Here is an 18,740-nt window from a genome sequence, read left to right as displayed (position 1 = left end):
CTAAATACGTGTGTGTAAAAATTCATCAATTTGAATACTTAATTTGTACATTTTAAGTGTACATTTATAACTTACACTTCAAAAACGTTAACATAACTGCAATTATGCCAAATTATTACTTTTCCACTTTTTTTGTCATTTTATTTTAAACTTCTAAACAGACAGACAATACATAAAGGACAGAGAGGCAGTAGAGAAGCTTCAGGAACCACTGCTTGATGTGCTACAAAAGTTGTGTAAGATTCATCAGCCTGAAAATCCTCAACATTTTGCCTGTCTTCTGGGTCGCCTGACTGAGTTGCGGACATTCAACCATCACCACGCAGAGATGCTTATGTCATGGAGAGTGAATGACCACAAGTTTACCCCGCTTCTCTGTGAGATCTGGGATGTGCAGTGATGGGCATTGCAGGGGCAGGGTCTAGCTCTTCATTCTCCTCATAATATAAATCCTATATATAACTTTCCTTTATTTCATTTGTACCTGGTTTTATGCAAGAATTCTCATCAATATTTATGTGGTAGTTATATAACCTCCACAATTGTAAATGTGGGGCTAGGTTGAAATACTTTCTCTACATTGTATTCTACAAGGCTTCAGGGAATCTTTCATTCAAATTGGTATGCCCTGTTTGCCTAATTAAATTAATCATTACTTCAAGTCTATCTGTTGAAATAGGGAAAATCTCATTTTGCTCTTCATCTTAGCTTACTGCATATATTTTATTAAAAGGTTGTGTTCAATTTGGGCAATAAACTGAACATAATGGCAACAGGCTTTTCTTTGGGAACAAAATTTGAAAAATATACAACTTTTTTCTTTAAATGATGAATAGCATCCTATTGAATCTGAGGGGGTAATTTCCAAAAAGGTAAACTCTTAGGACATAAATTGTGCTTTTCTCATCCCTGGAAGCCCTGGTGAATATTCATTCATTTTCCATAGCTCCCTGATCATTTCATATTCTTTGAAGTTCAAAGAGAATAGCATACAGAAAAGTTAATTATTCTCACATAAAACATTCCCTCAAGCAATCTCTTTCCTTAGTTAGGGTCTTGTGGCAGCATTTACAAATTCAGAGTACGCAGATAACTCCAGTGATGAGACATTCCATTTAGTCTCTTAAAAGTGCTCACTATTGGCTTTAGTGCATATAATTAATCATTTTTTGTTTGTTTTGTTTTTGGAAAACACTCCTTCAGCTGGGTGCACAGCTGTTGTATACTTCCCCCAAGGCAGGAATTAGTTCATTTCCTTCCTTCATTGTTATACTGTTGCATTCTTCTCCCTATTTTCCTTTGGTGAATACAATAAAACACCTATAAGTAATGGGCTTATATGTCCCTTTCTCCTGAAATCAGCCAAAATGGAGCTTGCTTAGCAAGCAAAGAGGTTTTCGTATTAAAATATTAGGGCAACTCTGAAGTCCTAAAAAAGGCTAGTCAGTAGAAAATGGAGTGAGTTGGGGCTAACATTAGCTGGATTCCATTTGCTACAACAAAAAAGACTTGAGTCCCCACTGGGTAAGATATTGTTGCTAATCTCCATAGGAGATACAAAGATGATTAAGACACAGTAACTGCCTGGAGGGGCTTACAAAGAAGAGCAAAGTGCTGTGGGCTCACCTGGGAAAATCTCAAGGAGGAGGTGGCATTTCCCCTGGGCTTGGAAGGATAGTCAGGACTCCATGGGTCAGGGTAAGAGGGGAGGGGATTCAAGGTGAAAGGGGTGGCAGGAGCAAAAGAAGGGAGAAAAGGGAGTTGTGCAGATGTTAAAAGACCACAAGTAACCTGGGCAAAAGAGGGAGGGTGCACATACCTTTGTAAGCCACAGTTTCACCACTGCAAAATGAAGATCTCAGTACCCACCAATTAAAGGGATTTAGCTGATGAATGAAGAGCAAATGGGAAATTGCAGACCCACCAGGGAAGAGGGTGGTAAGGAAAGGACATTTAAGACATAGAAGTAAATTTCTGAATGCCTGAGGAAGTAGGTCCAGTTTGGGGAACTGAGTGTAGTTTGGGGTTTCCAGGTCATAAGACATCTGTGGGGAAGGTGGTGGGAAATGAGCGGGAACAAAGGGGGCACTGTAGACAGAGCTAGGAGTTAATCCTCTAGGTCTGGATTTATGCAAGTGGTTAAGACCTTATAATAGCAAGTAATAATGCTTCTTATGTGGAAAATGAATTGTGATATAATGAGAAATATATATTTGGTCTTTGTCCCCAGTTTCTGACAGAGAGCTTCTAAATCGCTTGGCATTTCCTGAGCAATAGGAGCATCTTTCATTATTCATAACAAGACCCTTTCAACCACACCTGAGTTTATGCTAATAAGGTGACTCTTGGGAATTCCCTGGTGGTCCAGTGGTTAGGGCTCTGTGTTTCCACTGCAGGGGGCATGGGTTTGATCTCTGTTTGGGGAACTAAGATACCACATGCCACTTAGCGTGGCCACAAAAAAAAAAGTGACTCTTGGTGGGCCCCTAGATGCTTCAGGATGGGGGATGGCTGCCAGAAGAACCAACCATGTGATTAGAGGGTTAGAACTCTCAGTCCCATTCCTCAACCTCCAGAGAGGGGAGAGGAACCCAGAGATCGAGGTCAATTAGCAATGGCCGATGATTTAATCATTCATGTCTATGTAATGGAACTTCCAATTAAAAAAAAAAAACCCTAAATGATGAGATTTGGAGAGCTTCTGGGTTGGTGAACACATCAGGGTACTAGGAGGGTGATGTGCCAGAGTGTGGAAGCTCCGTGCCCTCCTCTCTATGTCCTATGTCTCTTTCATTTGACTGTTCCTGAGATGTAACCTTTATAATAAACTGGTAATGGTAAGTGAACTGCTTTCCTGAGTCCTGTGAGCCATACTAGGAAATTAACAAACCTGAAGAGAGAATCATCTGCAAATATCTTATTTCCAAATAAGGGCACATTCTGAGGTTCCAGGTGGACATGAATTTTGGAGGGAACACTATTCAACTCACTATATAGATATCATATTTTAGTATTGATCACAACTGTTATCATACAATTTTATATCATTGAATTACAGATATTTGTTAATGTAAATCAATAACATTCCTTTATAATAGAACTTAATCTTGTTTTAAATGTAGTTGGCTCTCAGATCATCTGCTTAATGAGTAGTTTAATTGTGAATGAATCAAGATCTCTATTGTCCCAAAATTTCATCCAGCAGTTCATACAAGGCACAATCCATAGATAGATAGTCAATAATGTCAAAGCATTAAAAACAACAGCAGTAACTACAAAATGCAGGACAAAACAACTAATAAACCAATCAAAAGAAAAAAAATTCTCCAACAACTACAGTAAACTTCAAGCAATAGAGAATTCTTGAAGAGCTGTGGGGAAAAAAATCATATTTCAATATTCAAAGGTTATATAAGAGACTCTTTTGTATTCGGTAGAGATGTTTAGGCCGATGAACGAATAGCCCTAATGTAATAGCTTGAAAAATTTAGATCTCCATGCATGGTGCTTTCTTAAAGAGGGCACATAATCACAATCTCAGGAAAGTCAGAACTAAAATACTTTATTATCTGACGGAAGCAAACTGGTGAGTCTTGCTTTGCATGTTACAATCATGCCAATTTCAAGTGAGAACATCTAAAACATTGCTATTAACCTAACCAATTAGAAAATGTACACATGAAAGTAGATTGCAGCTCATTAGGTGAAACCTCAATTACTAATTGCAGTGTTAAAATAAAGGTAGGTAAGATGGTGAGTGTGCTTAGGGGGCAGGGTACTAACTGGGAATTCATGTAAAAGTGAGGTTGAGGGAGCAACAAGGGGAACTTTTCTCTTTTTCACACATAAGGGAAAAGCAACAAGAATCAAAGAATCTAGAAGGGAGCTCCTTACCCAATCCCCACATTTAACCAGTGAGGAAGATGGGCTTAGAGAAGAGAAGTGATTTGCACAGATTTCCTGACTTCGGATTCACTTTCCATCACAATGTCTTGTATCTTTTAGAGGAGTTACCAAGACAAACCGAACAGACAATGAAAATAAAAAGAAAGCAACCATAAAAATACCCTGCTGCCAAAGTTTCAGCAAATGGCTTAGAGAAATATTAAGTGGTGTGTGTGTGTATTTGAATGAGAATGTGTACATACTTCAAATAGCATAGTTTCCATTTTTAATAAGTGGTATTCAAATGTTTAGTTACACAGTATGCATGTAAGAAAAAATAAAAGAAATGTTAACTACAGGCTCATCAAACAAGATCCGTGTGACACAATATACTTATTCTTAAGGTTCTGTAGAGAAGTGTACATATTTTGATATCAGGGCTCAACAAATCCAATTTAAAACCAGAACTCCGCTTGAAATTTGGCTAAATGAAATGGTATGGAAAATTGTCCTTTAGTTTTTTTTTTTTTTTAAATAATTTTTGCTGCGTTGGGTCTTTGTTGCTGTGCTGGCTTTCTCTAGTTGCGGCGAGTGGGGCCTACTCTTCATTGCGGTGCATGGGCTTCTCATTGTGGTGGCTTCTCTTGTTGCGGAGCACGGGCTCTAGGCGTGTGGGTTCAGTAGTTGCGGCACGTGGGCTTAGTGGCTCCACGGCATGTGGGATCTTCCCGGACCAGGGCTTGAACCCATGTCCCCTGCAATGGCAGGCGGATTCTTAACCACTGCACCACCAGGGAAGTCCTGCCCTTTAGTTTTAAATAGAAACACTATAAAACATAGGTTGATTTGAACAACAGGTCCTGTGAAAATGAATCTATAGCAGTCATGGGCAGCAAAGTGTTCTGGGGTAGACGTCAGTAAAAAAATGGAGCAACCACTCTTGGGCATCAGGTTCAATGACCACTTAAATGTCAACTTTTGGATGACCATCTTCACCTGCTTAACCCAGAAGGTAAGCTCTGTGAGAGCAGGACCCCAGTGCTTAGGATGGAGTCTGGTGCAGAGAAAGTGCTTAACAGTATTTGTCGAATTGACTTCTCAAATCTGTATCTTTCACAAACTAATTTAACCAGCTTCAGACCTAGCTTTCCAACCATCTTCTGAACACCTCAACCTGCACGTTCCTCTCACATTTCAAAGTGAACACAACCCCACACCAAAATGCATTATTCTTCCCCCACAGTTGTTTTCCCTGTGTTCCTTAGAGCGGCATCGCTGTCACATGATACCAAGTCCAGATAAATCAGCCTCTTGAATATCTCCAGACACCTCTTTCTCACCCTCCCTTCTGAGCTAGTTTATGTAATTATCATCTTTTAATTTTTAGAATTGCTGCCAGTCTTACTCCTTTCTTCAAAAATCCTCAAAAATGAATTCTTTTTCTTTTCCTGAAACACAAATCAATCACAATTGCCTGCAAGAAAGAATCTAAATTCCTTAGTACCTATGAGGGTTTTCATCTGTGCTTACTCCTCCAGCCTGATCTATCTCTGAATCCCTAAACTTTAATCATTCAGAACTACTATTCCCAGAACAACTGCTCTCACATCCCTGGAAGCTTGTTGTTCTCTCTGCCTAGAAAGCACTCCTTACTCCAAATTATCCTCTCTCTTGGCAGATTCTTATTCTTCCTTCAAAATTCAAGTCCTTTCAAACCTCTGACCATCACCCTCCAAGACTGTTAGGTGTTCCCTCTTTTCACAGACTTCCACTGGTTTCCACTGAGTCTTTACCACGCTTCTGGGCACTTGAAGGCAGGGGCTGTCGTCTTCACTTTTGTCTCTTCAGCGAGCAACAGTACCTCCTCATTGTTTTTGATAGGTGAATGAAGGAATAAATGCTGGGGAACATCATTCCAGGCAATTCCACTGTACAGATGGGAAACTGAGGCCCACAGAGGCAACACGATGTGACAAAATAAAACTAAGAAGAGGGGAAAGGCCTGGCCTTCCAGGCTTTCGGCACCAATTTTGCCCCCCATAATAAGCCACAATTAGTGATCACAGACCTACCTCTTGTTACATTCAAGACCAGTCTCCATACTTCAACTCTGGGAGCTAGTCCGCAGCTCTCATTGCGTTGAGGTTACGCCTTCTCCTCCCCTCCCCCAGACCCTGCTCCGGAGTTTCCTCAAGGAAAAGCCAACATCCTCTTTCCGCTTTCAGTTGTGGCCTGCAGCTACAGGATTTCTCTCCATCCCTCTCCCCACACCCCTCACAGGACTCCCATTCCTGCAGGGTGACAGTTTGTATCCGGAAACCGTAGCGCCCTCAGTACAGCCATATCGCGGGTGGATTTAGAATTGGGAGGGGCTCTTAACAGAACAGGATAAAACTCAGAGCAACTCTACCGCGCACTGTTCCGGGATGCTTGGAGAAGTTGATTCACCTCTCCTGCTAATCGGGACAAAAAGGGTTTGTTGCTGTCGCTGAGGGGCCAGATGAGAGGACGTACTCTGTGACCAAGCCATTTTCTGTGAGAAAAGGAGCTTGGCCCCCCAGAGTTGTGAGACGCCAGGCGGAGAAAGGCGAGGCGCCCCACGACCGAGAGGCGCGCGGGTCTCCTGCTCCCCGGCGGCCTGGGGGCGGGGCCTCCAGCCACGCCCCCTATCCGCCTTCTGATTGGTTCCTTCGAAACAGGCGGCGGCGAACCGCTGCGAAAGCTGGAGGCAGAGGCGGCGGCTGCGGCGGCGGTTGGGCAGGGGCGTGCAGGCCAGGCACAGATTGAGCGAGATGTTGCCCCACAGGGAGTGGTGAGCCTCCTGCGCCTGGGCGGGTGAGTACTTCCCTGTTTGCCTCCTCTTTGCTCGCGAACTCTTACTTGCCTTCTCGGGGCTGCCGCGCCTCAGCTTGCGCTTGAGGAGCCCCGAGCGCTCCGCGGAGGGGAAGCGGTGGTTCGGTTGGGGCCCCGAGCTGCGGGATCCAAGACGCTGTGCGATTGGCCCGCTGCGGGAGTCTCGTGCTCTGATTGGTCCCCGGGGCCGTCAAGGTGAAGTTATGCCTGCCTTCCCATGGCCACCCGGGTGCGGTGCGAGGGGCCACAGGTGTGCTGGGGCCGGGGACGGCAGGTGTGGGTGTGCTAGGTTAGGGGAGAGGTAGCGACCCGCTGCCGCTCTGCTTTAGACTCCAAGGAGGGATCAGAGCCTGGGGCTAGTTTAGGCTCTCAAGGGGCACCTTCATTTCCAAGCACCTAGCACATATAGGTTCACTTGATTCCTTAGTGTCTCCCTCAGGAAGAAGTGATGAAGTCACTGACCTTGGAAGGAGAGTGACACTTAGTCATTTTGCACTCTGGCACAGTTTACAGTTTCTTCCCTATTTGTTCCCTCCAGTCGTTGCAAGGCCCATGTCCCGAATAACTGGAGGCTCTGTTTGATGCTTTCCCCACCCACACGTCTCGGTTTGAAAGGCTGCGTAACGGGGAGGTTTGTAGATTGCCTTGGAAGTCGGAGGAAAGTTTTGGAGAGAGTGCTTGACCATGCAGTCATTCCTGGTTCCTAGCTAATCTTTTCGAACCACGGGATTGAGTCTTATGGATTTAGAGTGCTTTGTGGTACGTCTGGTGAAGTTGAGTCGTTATTAAGTGAAGAGATTTTTTTTTTTTTTTGCAGGCCCAGTCTAGGTCAGAGTTTGGGTTTTGCTTCATTTGTGTGGAGAGTGCTCATACCTACTCTCTCAGAAGATAAGCAGTTTGTGAACTGCTGTCTGATTACCTCATTGGGACTTAATTAGAAATTAGAATTCTCACCACCTCAGATTCCCTTTGGGAGGAGATTGGAATGGATTTGAATGAAAAAGTGGAAACTGGTGATAGTCGTCTGGTGTAGAATCCTGATACATGTTGCCTGTCTGACTCATCTCTTTCAAAAATTCATTAAAAACCCACAGATTTTGAATAGTGGGGGTCTCTTCTATTTTGATATTAATGAATTATAAGTAATATTTCTTTTAATGTAGCAGAATTTCTAAACATGGGGGCTCTGAAGTCACACTTTACTATGTGTGTGACCTTAGGCAAGTTACTTAATCTTTCTAAGCCTAATTTTCATACTGTGCAAACGAAGGTTAATAATAAATAGTTCCTACCTTATTGATGTGAAGGTCGTTGTGAAGATCAAGTGAAATAATCCATAGTACAGTGCCTGACACATGGCTTGTATTACTTCTATGCTGTTTAATTTGGATTAAAAGTTTCAAGCTATCCCCAAAGGGCAGAGAGGAGCAGAAGGTGAAGGCAGTGCCAGAGGTCATGGTAACAATCATTCGTTGATTAGGTTAGTCCATGTAAAGCACTTAAAATTATTTCTGGCACATACTAAACACTCACTACTGTTTATAACGCATTATTACCTAGAATGTGTCAGGTACTGTTCTAGGTGCTTTACTTATATTATTGTTAAACCTCTTAATAATCCTGCAGTCTCCTTGGTGTTTTCTCCATATTATAGATTAAACTGAAGCTCAGAGAAAGGAATTAAGCTACTAAGGTCCACCCAGAATTCAGTCTAGACTGTCTCCAGTGTCCAGCCTCTTTTTTTTTTTTTTTTAATCACACTACTCTTGCATTTATATTCCCAGCTATAAGCAATTTTTCTGCAGAGTTGTATGTGTGGCCCAGGTTCATTTCTGCTCTGGGTATCAGTTTATTTTGAATACTTCATTAAAAAATAGTGAGAAGTAACTTGTGATGGTAAATCGAAGTGTGTGATAAGGGAATAATGTCAACAGTATACCTGCTATTATACTAAAAAAACTAAATAAGTCCAGTGATGTTTGGATGATTGGTCAGATCAGAAGTAATGTTTCCTAATTTATATTTTCCCATTTAGTTTTTGCTCATTTACTGTACTTTTTACTAAGCAGCACTCTTTTTTTTTCTTTCCTGTCAATCTCAATTTAAGTTTGGAGATAAGAATGAAAGTTCAGTCATTTCAATAAGTTTTTTCAATCTGGCTATTGATGAGGAAAGTAAAGGATTAAGGTTAATGTGTATTGTTATGTTTTGCTTTCTTACAGTAACATGGCTGTGTATGTATGTCTATGTATGTGTGTTTTACTTTCTTCCTATTATTTGTTGCTTCCTATACTTTGATATCAGATATACCTTTACATCCTTAATGAACCATGCAGTGTACATAGAATTTGAGAGACTAGGAAACTTGAGTCTGTCAGTCTGTTGTCTCACTTTGAATTTCCCTATTTTAGTTGAAATGTAACTGCCATAGAGAAATGCCTAAGGAGTAATGTTTATAAGATGCAGGCAATAATTATAATTGTATCTCTTTAGTGTTTCTCCTTCTAAAAACCCATAAAGTTTTATCATGTTTTTACGTTGTTACAGAGTAGGTGGTTTTAACAGAATGTTACCATGTATTTCATAAGTGAATTACTAATGTACAAAGACCTAGAATGTATGAAATGTACCAGAGACATTAAATGCAGTTTTGTTTTTGCTGCTGAAAGTGTCACGGGGATTTACAGTATTAAAACCATCAGTTATATGTTAGATATTGCTGAAGTGCTGATAGAGACTTCTGCCTACTCTCACAAAACATAAACTTTTTTGTAAGAAAGTATAAGCTATGGTGAAGGACTCACTTTATATGGAATTTTAAACATTATGACTTTTGTTTTCCCTTGATGGATGACTTGTTAATATTTTTGATCCCCAAAATAAAATTTGCTCTTGGGGCTTCCCTGGTGGCGCAGTGCTTGAGAGTCCGCCTGCCGATGCAGGGGACACGGGTTCGTGCCCCGGTCCGGGAAGATCCCACATGCTGCGGAGCGGCTGGGCCCGTGAGCCATGGCCGCTGAGCCTGCGCGTCCGGAGCCTGTTCTCCGCAACGGGAGAGGCCACAACAGTGAGAGGCCCGTGTACCGCAAAAAAAAAAAAAAAAAAAAAAAAAAATGGCTCTTGAAAAAAATTATTTAACTTTGTTCAGGAGTTCTTCTTTTTCACACACACACACACACACACACACAGAGAGAGAGTTTAGAAAACACTGTGATCCCAGTAACATACTTAAATATTGTACTGCAGATTGCTTTTGGTTGCATGACATAATAGACATCTTTTCACATCAGTACATACAGCTCTTATTCTTTTTTTAATGTTGTTTTTACATTTCTTTGTTACTGTATATGTATGTTTTCCAGAGTCTTTTAGTCTATCATATATAAAGGCAAACGGATTTTAAGTTTTTAAAAAAATTTTTGTATCCCACAAAATTTTATGACAAATAATTCTGTCTAATACAAAATAAAATTATTCAGGTTGGATCTCTGCCGAACATTGCAAAAGGAAATTTTAATATAAAAAAGTAAAGACTCCCAACAAATGAAGAGCCTTTATATTTTGCAGATAACATGTGATGTTTTATTACGTAGTAAGAATCTTATTTCTTTCTCTTAAAAATCTTCATCTGCTTTGGAAGCTACCTTTACCTTAAAGGAATATACCACAGATTTATTACATTATTGTTTCATATTTCCTTTAGTAATAAATACAACACTTATTGTTTAGGAGTAATTCCAGGGCTAAATTTAGCACTGAGTTCTCCATACAAGTGGAAGAGATGGAGAAGCTTACCCCCTTACAAATCTTTTTTTTTTTTTAAGTATAGAGTACAGCAAAATAGAAGCCTATATTGCTGTACAACCTAAACAGGGGAGGAGGTTCACGGAGGCTTTTTAGAGCAGTTGAATCTGAAGGGTAGGAGTGAGTCTGAAAGAGAGGAGGAGGGGGAGCGTTCCATGTAGACGGATCACAGAGATGAGAGAGCAGCATACTCCACGGGCCAAAAGAAGTTCAACATGGCTGGAGTGTAAGGGTCAGAGGTGGCCGAGGGGGTCCTGTAAGGCTTTGATGGCTTCCTCAAGGAGTTTAGGCTTCATCCTGAAGGCACTGGAGAGCCATTAAGGGTTTTAAGCAGGGAAGTGGTAACATCCTTAGATGAGAGTTTGTGAAGGCTCACTCTGGCTGCAGTACATGAAGAACAGGTTGGAGGCATGAAAGGGTAGAGAGAGGGCGACTGGTTGGAGGCTGTTTCAGTAAACCTGGAAAAGGATGGTGGTGGCTTGAACTAAAGGAGTGGTCATGGGTATTGAAGAGAAAATGTAAAGGTAGAAACAACGAGATATGGCCACTGATTGCTCCGGCTGAGGTAGGGTAGGAGCCTGGGGCGGAGCTGTGAGAGAGGAAGGAGTCCACATGACCTGGAACTTGGTGAGTGTGGGTGCTGTTCCCTGAGACAGTAAGCGCTAGGAGCCTTTGTAAATATTTAAATGAATGAGTGAATGAATGATCTCAGATGTGCAAAGGCAGGGCCATTGTTGATGACAATAGCACACACACAGCACTCACAATGGCTTTTACCTGTAAATTTTGCATCTTTTTTTTTTTTTAAGTATACTATATACAGCTGGTGTCCTTTACTCGTTGCTTCAATGCATTGGCCTTGCTACGTCTTCTAACCATGTTTGGATACATATCGCTTTCTCTAGGTCAAATGTCTTGACCCTTTGGGAATATCTTCCTTTCTTCACTTAAGATGTGTATTAGTTTCCTATTACTGCTAGAACAAATAACCGCAAAGTTGGTTGTTTAAAACAACATAAATGTATTTTACAGTTGGGAGGTCAAAATTCTGAAATGAGCTAAAAAAAAGAAAAAGACATTAGTAGGGCTGCATCCATTTTAAGGGTTGGGGGGGGGGGGGCTAGCTCTTTTCTTCCCCTTTCCAGCCTCTAGCGGGCACCTGTGTTTCCTGGCTCCTTCCTCTCCAAGCCAGCAGCGTAGCAGCTCCAGCCTCTCTCTTTCTCTGCCTCTTGTGTCATGACATCTCTTTCACTCTCTCTGCTTCTCTTCTCACATCCCCTTCTCTGGCTGTGCCCTTTCTGCATCCCTCTTATAAGGACTCTGGTGATTTCATTGGGCTCACCAGGATAATCTCCCATCTCCTTAGGCCCTTAATTTACTCAATCGGCAAGATCCATTTTGCCCACGAAGGCAGTATATTCACAGGTTTTGGGGTTTAGTAATAGACATCTTTGGGGACCATTATGTGGTCTACCACAGTGGAATTTATTTAAAAGCCGTAATAAAAATGTACCTGTCCAGTAGGGCAACCCTATGAATTCCTGAGTAGCACATTGCTCCCAGAGTCCTTGCGCACTGGCACAGCTCTTCTGTCCCGTTCACTTGGACCCTCTGCCAAATACACCAGTTTTAGTCATTTTTTTCTTAGTGATTCCTCTGGTATATCAGGCAACTCACTTAACCTGCTGGTACCTTGACTAGTAACCACTCCACATATTTCACCTTGGACATTTTTGGTGAGAGGCAAAATTATTTATCGGGTCACATAATAAATAAAAGTGAAAAATAATACCCCAAGAAAGTCTCCTGTAAGACATGTGTCTGCTGTATGGCTATTTCCAAGCTTTGCTGTCACATTTCACCTACCTGGTTTTTCCTAGAGATGTTCACATATCTCCCACCAGAAGTGTTTCCTAAACTTTCAGCTTGAATACTTCTCTCAACACTACTTCCGACAGCAATCCAGGAACTTAAAATATACTTGGTCAAGCAATGTACAGAAACAACGAAAAAATAGTATAAAGCACTGTAAGGACAGGTAGTTGAGAGAAATGCTATGTGAATTCAAAAGCTACAGATATAGGCAGAATTAATTCAGGCCAATCAGGAAGGGCTCCTGGGAGGAGGTAAATCAGAAGAGTTGTAAACCTGGATTAGTCGAGGTGAGGACTCTATCTCCTTTGCTGACTCTTTCTCTCTTGTCTAAATGTTGGTTTTTTCCAGGACTTGTTCCTAGATCCTTGTCACTGCTTTCTCCATTTCTTTCTCGGATGATCTCATTCTTTCCAGTGGTTTTATCCCTCAAGGATTGCTGGCAATTTCTATCTCCTCCTGATCTTTCTTCTTAGCTCTAGGTTAGTATTTCCAACTGCCAACCTGACATTTCCGCTTGAATGTCTTTAAAGGCTTCTCAAATTAGACATGACCAAAACATAGCACTTTTGCCCTGTCTCTGCTGGGTTCCCCGCTTCAGTCTGTTCAGACTCCCATCATCTTCATCGCAGTAAATGCTGCCACTATCCATTTGCTCAACTGCTTAAGCCAGAAACCCAAGAATTGTTCCTGACGCTTCACTCTGCCCTTACCTCCCTCGCCTTCACCCTCCATCTCTAACCATTATCAAGTCTTGATTCTAACTCCAAAATAGATGTCAAAGCCATCCACTTTTCTCCGGTGGATACTTTGTCAGCATCCCTGCCCAGTCACCATCATTGGTCACTGAACTGCTGCAGTGGATCCCCTCCTCTTCCCCTTCCAGGCTACTCTCCATCTCACTTCCTGTGTGCTCAGTTTCCTTTGCTCTCATTGTTTCTACCCCTCTATGCTTCCCCTTCTCTCAGTGTTTCCGCTAATTCTTTTTCCCACATCTCTACCCACTTCTCCTTCTGTTTTCTTCCCCCTTTCTCTGTTAAACCCATCACTATTTCACTCCCATGTTTCTCTCTCCCCCTCAGGGAGCTCTGTTAAACTATGAAATACATTATGTCTCTCCCTTGGTTAAAACTCTTCCATGGCTTCCCACTGCAATTAGAATAAAATCTACTTTCCTCAGTATGGCGTCACGTGGTGGGACTACTGCCTGACTTTCCAACCCTATCCTAAGCCACACCTGCTCCACGCTTCAGCCATACTGGCTTCTTTCAGTTCTCGGAATGCACCAAACTCTCTCCCCTTCTGTACAGAGTCTTTGCAAAAATTATTCTCTATGCATAGAACTCTTCCCTGTCTCTCTCCCTGGCTAATTCCCACCATTCTTCAAGTTCATGTTTTTCCTCCAGCAAAACCACTTGTAAATCACTCAAAGTCTAAAAGTAGGCCCCTGCTGTCTCTCTCTGTTTTTTCTTTCACAACAATTACCATGATTTAACCTTGTGTATTCACTACATACACAAATGAATGTAGTAGCTCCATGAGAGTATCACGTCTGTTATGTTCATCACTGCGTCTGTTGCCTGCGGTGCCCAGTTTAATAAAGGGTGCGAATAAATGATTGTTTAATAAATGAAGGAGTGGACACTGCTTGGACAAACATATAGCTTGAACAGTGATAGAGCCACAGAAATGAGTGAAACCAATAGAGTGGATGGTGAGGAGACAGCCTGAATGGAGCAAAAGGCCTATGTGTGACACAATCTTAAGACTTATTCTAGCAAGAGACTTCTATGTTACAAATTCATATTTGAGTATGGATGTTGGTATTTTAAAGTTTTTATGTTCACTTACAACCGTATTTATTTTTATGTTAGTAAAAGAAGCTTTCCAAATTACATTTAATGATTTCTCAGTATTAGCTTTGTTTTCTTACCTCTTTTTAATTTGATGAATTATGTTAAATGAACTATAATTATGTCCTATCATAGTATCATCATAACAACTCATTTGTTAAGTGCTAGCTATGTGTCAGGTACTTTATTTGTATCACCTCATTTAATTTTTACAACAAGCAGACAAGGGAGGTGGTGGTATCCCATTTTACAAATGAGAACACACGAGGCTCAGAGAAGTGAACTATCCCAAGATCATCTGGAACTCAAAGCAGATGGGTCTGCTACTTTCTACTACCCCAGTGGTGCCTTTATGGTGATTTATCTTAGTATACATTAAAAAATATGAAATATGTTTGGTATGGATACAGCATTTCTATTTTTTCTTCTAGGCAATTAGGAAATATTTAACTCAAAATTTTAAAGCTGAGAAAGTTGTTTTTTATTCCCCTGAACAAATCAGGATATCTTCTTTAACTGCTTTTCTAAATGAAACATTAAAAATGATGAAATGTTTTTTTGACACACAGAAGGGCATACAGACCAGTATAATAGTACCTGTGTTCTCACTGCTTATCTTGAACTAAAATCTTACCGGTTCAGTTGAAAGGCCTCTGTGCATTCCATCCTAATCTCATCTCCTTCCCCTCCTCAGCAGTAACCACTGCGCCAACTGGGGCACTTATCATATCCCTGCAGCGTATGTGTCTTGGCAGTAATCTGTGGGCTGGGTGCTGAATGTATATGTGTTGCATTGGCAGTTAATGTTGTTATTTTTCTGAGGAAACTTACTTTATTTCTTTGCTTTTTTGCCATTCTTTTCCAAGTCGGCCCCCAATTTGTACCAGGACTGAGACATGCCACCTTGTGCTCTCCCCACCACATTTTATAATGTGAGTGAGGAATTAAAATATACTCAGTTTCAGAACCTACAGCTGTGGAACAAAGGAGCAGCTCCACGGGCTGGCATTTTTTTCCCATCATGATCTGAAGTCAAACTGGTATGAAGAGCCTTACCATAAATAATCTTGAGGACCTCATGGCTGAAACTGTTTCTAAGTGGGCTAGGCCCAAATTCTGTTTAAGTTTCAGGTGGATAAGTGCACTCTGTGCTTCTAACATTTTCTCCAGATTTAAAAAATTAAGTATAGTATTCACTTGTGATCTCTGCCTAAGCTGTTTGTCTTGTTAAAGCAGGGTTAGCAAATAGTTTGGACTTGGTCATTTGAGAGCTCTTTTTTTTTCCCAAATCCAAGGGAAAAGACTTCCTCAAGATGGCACAGAATTAAAGTAGTCTTCTCCAAAAAGACAGACAAAAAACAGAAACCAAAAAAAGCCAATAAATTGCTAATCAAGGTGCAGATCCAGAAATGAAGAGTTGCTGATTCAGTATAATTGGTTTATGTGGGAAAAAAAAAATGTAGAGACTGAGACTTTTAGGGAAAGACAGATAAGAGGAAAGCAGGTAATAAACTGAGTAAGAAGCAAGAATTGGGATTGTGATGCAGATTGGGGACTGGGCCAACTGTAGACAAGAAGCTGCTTTTGGGATTCAATGCTTGAGACAAAAATGATTTGGAAAGAGAATAGTGAATGACTAGAAAGTATGAATAACTGGCTCTTAGGATCTGGAACACAGTAAATACTCAGGAGTTAATGATGATTCACTGATACAATCTCATCAGTTTATAAAAGTTTTCCAATAAAAGCATATATTTGTGTACCTGATAGTTTTTCACATATGAAGATATATTATAACTTATCTGAGTACCATTTATTAAATAACTTCTTTTTAAAGGTAATCCAGATGGTTAATATTTTGTTGTCTTTAAGGTAGTTCTTTCTATTACGTAAGAATGATGTGGGGGAAGATATATATATATATATATATATATATATATATATATATATATATATATATATATATAAAATAGACTGCTAAAGTTCAGTGATTGAAGGTTGTGCACAAATTCTTCATTTCTTTCATAAAAGTAATTTTGTTGAATTTTCCATAAAAACTGCAACTAATAAACATTCTTGTGATAGCTTCTTTGTGACTGTGTCACTGTTCTTGATTTGCACACGCCTTATAATTCAGGCCTTCTTTTGTTTGGGGTTGGCAGTTCCAGCTGTTCAAGCTCTTGTCTGATTATGTGAGACTCCTTATTTTAATGGGAACAGCTTCTTTGCTGTATTTTTAAAAAATGGTCTTGGAAGCTTCTTACTGTGGATCTTTGTTGGGGACAAAGGATTATTTATGCTAAAGGAAAACGTATTCCCCACTGAGTTAGCTCGTGGGAAGCATAACAAACTCATTAGTAATGCTCAATTGTGCCTTTTGCTAGGGTAGAGAGAAAGAAAAATGACATCAAGGACATTCTGCTGTCCTTTGCCTTCTTGCGAAGACAATGTGATGTGTAACATCAGACTTTTCAGTTAGGTTTAGCTCCAGTTCAGCTTTGGTACTGGAAGAAATGTTCCTGAGAGGAAAGTGGGATGTGTAGTTGGCACTGTACCTGAGGTATGTTTGGTATAACTTAGGGGAGAAAGTAACTTTTCCTTGGAAATTGATAGCCTTATAAGCCATTTTCTATTTTTTCTTAGAATACTTTAATGGTGGTTTACAATAAAAAATAGACTAGTATATTATGCTGCTATAAGCAATCTAAAATCCTAGGTTTTATATAGTCTATTATTCTGAGTGTTTCAAACTCTTCACTTTCTTTCCTCTGAAAATACATTAAAGAATTGTATTAATCTAACTTAAAGTTGTGGGTTTTTTTCTTGTATGTTTCAAGAATAGTCCTTTAGAGTTCAAATTCCTTTTTTTTTTTTTTGGTCTTTAGCACCTCATGGAGAAAATAACTTATGGAAAATTATTAAGGAAAGGCATTGAGTATTGTTTCATAGTTAAAATTGATATTTTTCTTTATTACCTTGTCATCTGGTGGAAGAAGCTTATGGTTAAACTTGAGAATTTATACGAAGTTCGGATGAACTTATCTCTTTGTAAAGATCAGATGAGAGATACTTGACTTTCAGTATCAGTTGTTGTGATATTTGTATTTACGTTATATTTACAGTGTGTTTACAGGGGAAAATTCTGGGGCACTTTTAAGGTAAGCTAAGTTTTATTGTTAGTTTTATTTTACTAGTCAGATGCTTCAAGAATTACTTTGATATTAGTGCCAGAAACTACATATTAAAGTGTGTTTCAGATTTTCCTCTTTCAAATGAGGAGTACTTTTATGAAGTAAGAAACTAGGAGTATGATTGCCTTCTCCTATGGTCAAGTTATTCCAAATAGAAAAGTATTAGGTTTTCAGTCAGATAGGAGAATAAAGCAGATTCCTTGTAATTTGAGGGTTTGGGGGAGTAGGAAAGCTACCATTGTCTGCATATTAATGTTTTGTTTTATTTTCAGAGCAGCAATATCATTTCAGCATAGATGACCATGCTGCCTGCAATTCAAGTAAGTGGTTTTCTTGGGAAAATATATACTTAAGTTAATGAGATTAATATAATAAGATTACAATAGTTAACTAAAATTATCACAAAAATTTTCTATTTTACTGTTTTTTTAAGCATCAAATTTAATAACAGGAATACTATATTTTCACTTTCTAGTTCTGAAAAGACTTTAATATTAAGCTTTCATTTATACTGCATATTTGTAAGATCAAAAATATCTTAAGATTGGTGGGTTCATCGTATTTGTACTACCCTGGGAAAAGAATTGGAATAGTTTGTGATTTTCTTCTCATTACAATTTAGTATATGTTTATAGTTAAAAGAGCTTTCAATGGAAACAAATATAAATTCTTAATTTTAGATAATTGTACACATGCCTTGTGATGCCTGTAAATAATGTGGCATTAAAACTTAAAATTTAGAGTGGTTTTTTTTGTTAGTATTTTGGTGAGGGGAAGCAAGATGGAGGTAATAAGACAAACCAGAATAATCTTACATTTGAATGATTTCCAGAGTTGGTATTTATTCTTAGATCCTTTAAAAGTTTTCTTTCTTTTGACATAAATAGAACATGACTGAATTTTAACTTAAAGATAAAAATCACCTTGAAGGTCTACCTAGGAAGATGGAAGCAGCTGATAATAAAATTTGCCTTTGAAAGTGAGAATTTTAGAGTCAGTCAGATCTTGTGTCTGATTTTTGTTCTGCCACTCTGCTTGTGAGATCCTGGCAAGTTATTTTACCTCTCTGAGTCCCCGCTCCCTTGCCTCTGAGGTGAGGATAATAGCGTGTATTTTTCAGGGTAGTTGTGAGGAATCAATGAGATAACATGAGCCAAGTGCCTCCTGGAATGTGTTGTTACATAGTAGGCACTTCAGAACTTTGGTTGTATCATTGATACAACAAAATTATCCGGATGTAAAGCTGGAGATTATAACTGTGTCATGAAAGTTTTTTTTTTTA

At 39.9% G+C, this 18,740-nt stretch overlaps 2 protein-coding genes across 7 annotated transcripts in view; both read left to right on the top strand.

The window, feature by feature from the left end:
• Positions 1–400, top strand: part of NR1H4 (nuclear receptor subfamily 1 group H member 4) — a 55,371-nt gene extending 54,971 nt beyond the window's left edge. For all 5 annotated transcript variants that reach the window (XM_060112737.1, XM_060112736.1, XM_060112734.1 and 2 more), the window contains one exon: positions 162–400. In XM_060112737.1, coding sequence (XP_059968720.1) covers positions 162–400 — 239 coding nt within the window. The remainder of the gene's footprint in view (positions 1–161) is intronic.
• A 5,971-nt stretch (positions 401–6,371) lies between these two features.
• GAS2L3 (growth arrest specific 2 like 3) overlaps positions 6,372–18,740 on the top strand; it is a 34,036-nt gene continuing 21,667 nt past the window's right edge. The window contains exons 1-2 of one of the 2 annotated variants that reach the window (XM_060113278.1): positions 6,372–6,720; positions 17,731–17,778. In XM_060113278.1, the coding sequence (XP_059969261.1) occupies positions 17,755–17,778 (24 nt within the window). In that variant the 5' untranslated portion in view covers positions 6,372–6,720; positions 17,731–17,754. Of the gene's footprint in view, positions 6,721–16,707; positions 16,828–17,730; positions 17,779–18,740 lie in introns of those variants that run through there. The other variant, XM_060113279.1, reaches the window with a different exon arrangement.

Source organism: Mesoplodon densirostris, chromosome 11 (genome assembly GCF_025265405.1).
Source record: "Mesoplodon densirostris isolate mMesDen1 chromosome 11, mMesDen1 primary haplotype, whole genome shotgun sequence".
In the NCBI taxonomy this organism is placed as follows: domain Eukaryota; kingdom Metazoa; phylum Chordata; class Mammalia; order Artiodactyla; family Ziphiidae; genus Mesoplodon; species Mesoplodon densirostris.
The sequence above is the reverse complement of the archived record's forward strand: the minus strand, read 5'-3'. Positions and strand labels throughout refer to the sequence as shown.